This window comes from Coloeus monedula (genome assembly GCF_965178545.1).
Source record: "Coloeus monedula genome assembly, chromosome: 3".
NCBI lineage: Eukaryota > Metazoa > Chordata > Aves > Passeriformes > Corvidae > Coloeus > Coloeus monedula.
The window spans coordinates 12,392,010-12,400,802 of NC_138783.1; the positions used below are offsets into that span (position 1 = coordinate 12,392,010).

At 39.1% G+C, this 8,793-nt stretch overlaps 1 protein-coding gene across 1 annotated transcript in view; it reads right to left on the reverse strand.

Annotated features, from left to right (window-relative positions):
- The window catches only part of TMPRSS15 (transmembrane serine protease 15), a gene marked incomplete at both ends in the record, with an annotated part of 51,065 nt that extends 48,591 nt beyond the window's left edge, over nt 1–2,474 (reverse strand). The window contains one exon of the mRNA XM_082279023.1: nt 2,330–2,474. Within this exon, the coding sequence (XP_082135149.1) occupies nt 2,330–2,474 (145 nt within the window). The remainder of the gene's footprint in view (nt 1–2,329) is intronic.
- Nucleotides 2,475–8,793: the final 6,319 nt, after the last annotated feature.

Here is an 8,793-nt window from a genome sequence, read left to right on the forward strand (position 1 = left end):
GTCAGGAACTGAAATATTATGGTTCATGGCTTAAACATTGTTATGAGGGAGTTTTGCCCATTATGGCAGAACTGCCTAAAGAAGCTGTGACCACAGGAGCCCACCCCTCCTTGAAGATGCCAGACTGGAACTTTGGACTGTGAGTTAAACCATCTAAGGAAACCTGAGATAAATGTGACACTATTTTTCAATCATCTCAAGCCTAGGAAAAAGGTCTAGGAAAAGGCTGAGGGAGAAGAACTCATCCACCAGAAAGCCAAACCCAGCAGCTGTGCTGAGAATCGTCACTGGCGGGGTTTGGGGTGGGGGAGACCACAGCCCAGAGAGGCCAGGTTTGCACAGACTCCCCCACAACCAAGGTGGGGAGAAGAGGAGGTTTCGGATGTGTGATGTTACCTCTGGTCAGAGGCACTGAACACCCATCCTCCCTTACACAAACTGGCCCAGCTGTGGAACCCCCAACCCCACAGGTCACAGCCACGGGACATTCTTGTGAGAGGCAGCTGAGGGGGTGTCATAATCCATCAAAGACTCCCCCAAAGCACTCCCCAAACCCATTCCTGAGGCCTTGCACCAGAGTACTGCGTGCGATGCCAAGTGACGCAATGGATCCAGAGTCTTGCAAGAGACTATGTCAAACTTGTCCCCCTCCTGGGGGAGGTACCTGGGCATTCCCACCTGGCCCAAATGTATATTAATCCATTGGATTCTGTGTTTTTCAGGAAACCCTCACCACCAAGAAGAAGAAGAGAATCAACAGGATGCCACTGGGATCCACAGAGTCGTGATATTTTCTACTTAATTTGTCTCCGCCTTACTCTTCCTGCCCCAATGCTCTCTTTCTTATTTCTTCCTTTTTCTCTCTCTCTCTCACTCTCCTGCTGTTAAATAAAATCCATACTATTGACTTTGGCATATGGTCTCATTTGCACCTTAATTTGGGCAGAGGCATTTCTAATACTTTTAATAATTGAATCATAACAGCAGATACGCAATAAATACTACAATGAACAGCTTATGATGGAAGGCACCGCATAGTGACACCAATTTAATATCAACTGGTAATAGCAGACTGCTTTGAGCTTCTTTGAAGGCCATTTGTCTTTAAAACAATTGCAAATCTGTTTAAAAAATATTTCTAAATATCAAAGGCCTTTTTAAAGTATATATCAACTATAATTTAAAAAATGGTTTTTAATTATATTTGTACATGGACAATATCTTGCCTATATATCTTCTAAAAACAAAGTCATTAAGTTAAAGCCTTTCTCTAGATTCAATAACACACCCTTTTATTTTACTGGAGTGTGATAGCATTCTGGTAAGAAGGTAAGAAATCAGTAGGTGGTGCAGTTTTTAAAATCTGGAAGTAAAAACCATGGCAACTGAAGGAACAAACATGATATTCTGACAAAACGGTTTTGGTTGGTTGGGTTTTTTTTACATAAGTCTAGTGTAGTCTTCATGAGGTTCAGAATGAAATAGTATGGAGTTTTCATTAATGAAAGCAGCAAAATCATCAATGTAGCAGAACAATTTTTCTGCTAAAATAATCAACTTGAGATGCTCCAATAGCTCCATATCCTTTACGTGTTTTGGAGCCCTTAACTGGAGGCAGTCCTCCAGGTGTGGCCTTTCCATTTAACTTATATCCACAAGATTTCTTAACCAAAATTTCAATCTCATTTGAAAATCATGCAACATTGATATTTTAATTTAGTTTGCTTTGAGTATCAGTGACTTCTTCCATCACGTTCTGAGCACTGGACAAGGACTAAGAATGGTTTACCTGAGCTTTACATGGGGCTGGCAGCTGACTGGGGCTGGATCTGTCTCACACCAATAAATTACTTTAAAATATTTTTTAAATAAAAAAAATAATGGATTCCAAGAGATGGGCCCCACAAATTCCAGTGGGTTATCAGCCTTTCAGTGGATTTGTCTTCTGAGTCAAACCTCATACAAGGAGAAAAAGGCAAAATTTCTCAGTTTTCCATATTACCTTCTCTAGTTGATGAATATGGTGGAATAACCAAAGCTTTATAGCTTGGATTGCATCTCAAGGACCTTTCCCAAAGCCTAAACCATGAAAATTATTTTATATGGCTTCAGAGCATGATTCCAATGCTTTGTTTTTCCCCTATTTTTTTCACATCAATTTTCAGGGGAGGAAAAAACTCACATATAACAAACCCTAAAACACCACTTCCCCTGCCTCCAGCGTTAAAAGCATAGCATAAAATAAGAAATACAACTAACAATTATAGCAGCACTGGCTTCAAAGTCTGAAGAACTCCTAAAGGTCTGTAGCTAAAGGTTGGCTACTCACCTCGTTCCAGCTCCTGGATTGATAACCAAGAAAGTACAATCAGTCCAACACAAACACACACAAAAATTGCAAGCAGAGAAGCAAACAAAATCTCATAGATACTAAGAGGAACATATTTCTTATCAGATGATCTTTTCTGCTTCATTTCTGTCTCAAAAACTTGTGTGAATGAAGGACCGACAAAAGACACAACCTGAAAAGAAGGGTAATAATCCACATGGAGATACATATATATAGGAGATGCTTGTAAATTAATTACACCATAAAACTTCACTGACATAGGTTTTTACAACATTCTTGACCAGTCATATTCATGAACAGGATATGCAAATAAGAAGAAAAGAAATTCCCTCAGAAGGGAAACACTGAAGGTTATGTCTCAGATAAAGAACAAGCAAACCCACAGAAATGTAAGGTTAGTCACTGGATTTGCACTATTTCTTGTAATTTGATATTTTAAAGTGACGATATAGAATACTGCTGCCAAATTTATTGCTTAGAGAGTTTTCTTTTGCTAATTCCTCACAAAGGCAATTATGAAGACAACAGTGAAAGCTGTATCTTTCCTCATTCTACTTAAAAATTCCTTTAAAAATAATTTTATTTGTAAAGGAAGTGCTGGGAAATGAATTGTTTAGTAATGTGCCATAGCTCAGCAACATGTTCAGCACTGAACAGTAATTCAGCACCACTAATTTAATCTGTGTAAGGCATGGTTCTTTGACCACAGAACTGGAGAACTAATCAGAAAAGACATTATGAAATGCATGCTTGTTTTGTATTTTCTTGCCAGGCATAAATGTGCCATGGGATGCAAGTCCTTGATAAAGTTAAAGCCCTGTGGATGGCCAGAGCTGCAGCCTTAGTAGAGCAAGAGTAAATTAAACAGGCAGTTAGCAACCAGTATAAACATTTGGTTATAAATTTAATGTCAAAACTTTTGAGCTTCAGAAAAGTAAAGTCATACTGATTCTATGTTTTGTGCCCTGTGAGTTACTGTTTTTGACTCTCAGAGTCCTAAACCCAGATTTGTGGTATGACACTCTTCCTTGTGGAGAATCTGAGCACACCAGCCATATTCCTGCCTGTGAAAGGAAAGGGAAACTTCTGAGTCAATCTTTGGAAGAGAGAAGCTCTACCTATCTGTTAATTGACAGAAATGGAGATAATATAAATCAGGAAGAAATGAGAAAGTCTTGAAATAAGACTCTTGGATGACACAGCAGTTCTCTGCCCAGTCTTTGAGAACTGCAGTATTTGAAAGGATTGCAACACAAATGATTGGATATAAAGCACTAAATCACAACCAAAATCTTGGCCTGACAGTAGGATCCTAGATTTAGTGTAATATCATACCATAATGAAAGCAATATAGTAATATTTCACCCTACTAAAAAGAGATAACTATTTACTTAAACCCAAAGCTTTTAAAACAAAATTCAGTGCAGCTTAATCATATTGCCCTTACAGAGCAAGAGCAAACTCTGTATCTTGCAAATGGATGAGATCTCTGGGTCATCATGCTAGATAAGAGTAGGAATTGCTTTTGTGTATATTGTGTACCACAGACACACATATATGAATACAAATGTGTGCAGATACATATGTATACTTACAACCGGATTATATTTGTAGTGCTGAGAACTGCTGAACTGTGGCACAGTAGTGTCTTTGTAACTTTTCGTGCTCATTCAGCAATAATTTTAACACCCTTCATTTCAAGGGGTTCAAGTTTCTACATTTTTCTGAATGCTGATTTTATCAGACAAGTTGAGGATGCCTCTAAATAATTCACTTTGCTCAGCTACACATATTAGGTTATCCCACACCTAGCAGAGTTGTGCCATTACAGCACCCACACTGGAGCAGGGGAAGAACGTGAAGAGGAGGGAGAAACAGAGAGCTGTTGTGAACTGACCACAACCCCTCAGTCCCCATCTCCCTGCACCATTTGGGGATGGCTATAAACTACTTTTGCCAAAGACAAGTGTGTTTTAGCTGTGATGGTAATTGGTGAGTGACCTCCCCATCTTCATCTTGACCCAGGAATTTTCCTTCCTGCCCTGCTCTGTTGAGGAGGGCATTAAGGAATCTTCTGGGTGGGCATCTGGCAGCCAGGCAAGGTTAAGTAACTGCAATTGTCCATGCTGCCTGAAAGAGTTTAGTCCTGTCTTATTCCTAATCAAACATTTTTTATCACAAATCTGAGGAGTTTTGTGCAGATGGACTTTGGATTCCTCTTTCATTCTTTGCATAATTTCACTGTTTGTACCATTGACACTATATATCACTAATAAAAGAAAAACACTATTACCCAAAGATGCCTCTGCATTTTAAATTCTGGATTTATGCTCTAATGGGAAAGAGATTAGCCCAGAGGGACAAAAACTGTGGCCACTTACAGCTCACACACACTGATTACAGTTTGGCCGAGGACATAACTTAGCACAGGTAGCCTCAAGTTGGAGTTGTGACTCCAACAAATGAACTCATTTGCTAAACAATTTTAGCTGGCAATAAGGTCATGGTAGCAATAATTAACAGGCAAGCCCTGGACACTGAACCTGTAGTAATTAAAAGTGAGTTCTTGCATTAATTTGTTTGCAAAATATTATAGTCTGTACTAATATGAGCTGGTTATAAAACAATATAAGGACCCATGTTTCCACATTTTCATTTGTAAACCTTCAAAATGAGGGGAGAAGACTTCAACAATGTGCCAATGCTTGCTTGCCATCAGTCAGGGATTACAGAAGCAGAGTGGTTTATGCTGGAAGGGACCTATGACAAGCATCTGGTCCCACCTCCTGCTCGAGTAGGGTTAACTGAAATTAGACCAGGCTGTTCAGGGCCATGTCAAGGCAAGGTCTGAATACCTCCAAGGTGGAAGACCCCATAAATACTATGCACTGACTCCCTGCATAGTGATTTTCTTCCCCCCTCTGTGTCCTATTGGAATATCAGCTGCTGCAATTTGTGTTCATTGCCTCTTGGGCTTTCCCTTTGCAATTCTGTGAAGAGTCCATCTGCCTTCTCGGCAATCATCCCTCAGATATCTGAGGGCAGCAATTAGACACCCCTATCAGCTTGTCAGTCCTGTCAGTACTGGGACATTGGGTTATTCCACATCAGATGCTGGACTTTGCACTTGCTGAACTTTGTTGAACATTGTGAAGTTTATTCCAGTCCACTTCTATGTCTCTTAATGATGAGCACACCGTGTGACTGCAAACTTCCCTCTGGACATTGACTTCACTTGCTTCTACTCTTATTCCTCATTTAATTACTTGTCTTGTTCATCCTTCTTCAGTCTTAGTTGCATTTTTTAATTTTTTTTTTATTTTTGGCATAATTCTAAAATATTCTTTTGACTTTAATTTCCACTGTGGATTGATAGGACTCTTGAAAGTTGGATTTGGTTGGTTTGCTACATGACTAAACTGATGAAATGGTATGATCCATCCAGGAAAAGAGTGAGCATTAACCACTGTTACTAACAGATTACTATCATCGACTGCAAGTTGTGAATATTTACAGGTCATGGACACCCTGCAGCAAAGAAATTATTCACCTAAGGAAATAATGTAAAATCAAAAATAACAAATCAGATTACTCAGTTGAAACAACTGAGTTTGTTATGTTCTAAACTCTACTTTTATGACACTACTTGTGAACTATATGATAAAATAATACAACATTATTTTAAAATACTTTAAATTATATAAAAGCAAATACTCTATTAATGTGATAAAACCCAGAGAAAGATGACAACTTATTTAATATTGATAATTGGTTTTTTTTGAATTATTACTGTAGCCATACTAGTGAAACATCAGGTTAGGTAATTTTTAAAGAAATAGGCCATTGACAGGGTAGAAATCTAACAGATTCACAATTTAGGTCATTTATACTGCATCCACATCTGCAGCTTCACAGGTTTTATAGCCTTATTGGGCTGTTTTTATTTCCTTGTTTGATCAGTCTCCAGCACAAGGTGAAAAAACTGCTGATATAGAAGGAGAGGGGATGGTGTTCTCAGATAATTCCTCTAGCACCCAGACTATCACAAGCATACTTAAAGCCTGACATTGCATCAATAACTAGCTCTCTGGGGGAAAATGTTTTGTCACCCCCACAGGACTTGTCCTCTCCTATCAAAATGGAATGAAAATCAGCTTTCTTAGGGCAGCTCTTTTCAGATGTTTAAAGTTCTTTGTCCTTTTCCCTATGCAGACTTCCAGAGAGGGAGATAGAAAACCAAAGCAAAAGATCTGCTGGGAAAGTGCAGAATCGGACTATGAGCTATTTTCATCACTGCATCAAAAGAAGTTTAAAAGGGAGGTCATATGGAAGGACAAGTTCTCAGTAATCATAGCATCATAGAACGGCTTGGATTGAGAGGGAGCTTAAAGATCCTCTCTTTCCAACCTTCCTGCCATGGGCAGGGACACCTTCCACTAGACCAGGTTGCTCAGAGCCCCATCCAACCTATGCCTGTGCCTCACCACTCCCAAAATAAAGAATTTCTTCCTAATATCTAATCTAAACCTACTCTCTTTCAGTGTGAAGCTATTCTCCCTTGTCCTGTCTCTCCAGGCCCTTGTAAATAGTCTCCCTCCATCTTGTTGGCTCCCTTCAGGTACTGGAAGGCTGCAATTAGATAACCCCAAAGACTGCTCTTTTCCAGGATGAACAATCGCAATTCTCTCAGTCTTTCCTCATAGGACAGGTGCTCCATCCCTCCAATCAACTTGGTGGCCCTTCTTTGGATGTGCTCCAACATGTCCCTGTCCTTCCTGTGCTGGGACCCCAGAGCTGGATTGCAGTAACACCATATTCAAAAAAACCCCTCAAGGATTAAAATTATCCGTGGTAGTGGTTATTCAACTGTAAAACTTAATATGAAAGGAAGAACATGGACCTCATTTACTAAACAAGTTATCAGAATTTTTCGTAGCTAGAAATATTTAATTCTTTGTGTAATTCATTTTAAAATGTTTCCTGACTAAAAGTCACATAATATACATCACTAATGTGCTATTCTGTCTTCAAAGATCTTCTCATGCACATTTGACCCAGCAAGACATAACTCGGCAGAGGAGTCATGGCTGCAGAGGAGTACACAGTCTTTGGATTCACCCTCTTTTCACCTGTTTCCAGAATAACCCAACTTGGAGGACTTCCTGAATTTCAGTTTTCTGAAATTTCAGTTTTCTTATCCTGAGGTTCTCAGACAAGACCAAAAACTTTTAAAAGCGTATGCATTATTAAAGAAATAAGAAAGATTGTTCTCTTTAAATTGGAGTAGAGGTGGTGAGAAAACTGTGCTGTAGAACACAAAAGTGTTGAACAAATTTGTGAATACATGTATTTTACGCAAGTGAAAGGCATGAAGGAACAGTGTCTCCATCTCCCCCCTGAAGTCATAGAGTTTATGATAATTAAAAATCCCACCAACTGACCATCCCAAGCCTTCTAAAACCAAACTGAAAAAACCCCAACCTGCTTTCAAAGCTATAGAACAAGTATTAGTGCCCCAAGGTCTAGGTTACGTAGATCTCCATTTGGCTATGGTATGTCAAAGGTGGGAAGATAGAGAAGGAAATTGGACCTGATGCTTCAGTCCCTAAGCATTCCCCAAACCCTGTGTCTAAGTATATATATTGAGCTAGCAATTATTGAAACCTCTGAGTTGATATCTTGTGACCTCATCATTGGAAGATTAATGTAGTGGGAAGATCGTTTCATGGAGTCATCTGAGTGTTTGCTCTAAGACACTGCCCAAGAACTTTCACATGCACACCTAACAAGTTTCCTGGGGGTGATCACTAAACAGAGGGGATATGTAATGTGCAAAATAATATAGTAATGGATCATATAGCAATGGATTAAGTAACCAATACATATACACACATATACTTTGTGTGGAAGACCATACTGAAACCAACACAGGGTTCAGAGGAGTTTTAGATTCCTATCACATGAGAAAATATCTATGTTGTTTTGTGCATTTATAGTTTAAATTCTGACTTCCAGTAAGACCATAAAAAGGAAGAAAAAACTATGAATCCCTTACAGATTTTATATATCCCTTGAGGAATGTTCAGAAATATGGATTAAGCAGAACTGTTCAAAGAAATGATCCAAATAAATTGCTGGGGAGTAATCTGTCTTCATGTTAACCAGTCTATATCAGGAAAGTAATTAAAAAGACACTGCTGCCATTAGCAACAGTTCTTCAGACTGCCTTGGAAAAAAAAATTGCACAGAAAGCAACACTGGAATATATCACCTTTCCCTCGATTTGGAGGAAGGCCTTTTTAAAGAAAACAAAAACTCTCCTTGTTTAAGCACATCGAGGAAGATCTCACAGGACAGCACTGAGGTTCTTTTCTGGGTCAATCCCTATCTTGTCTGACTGCTTAGCTGCAGCTCGACATTCACTTCCTTTTCCCAGCATTTTC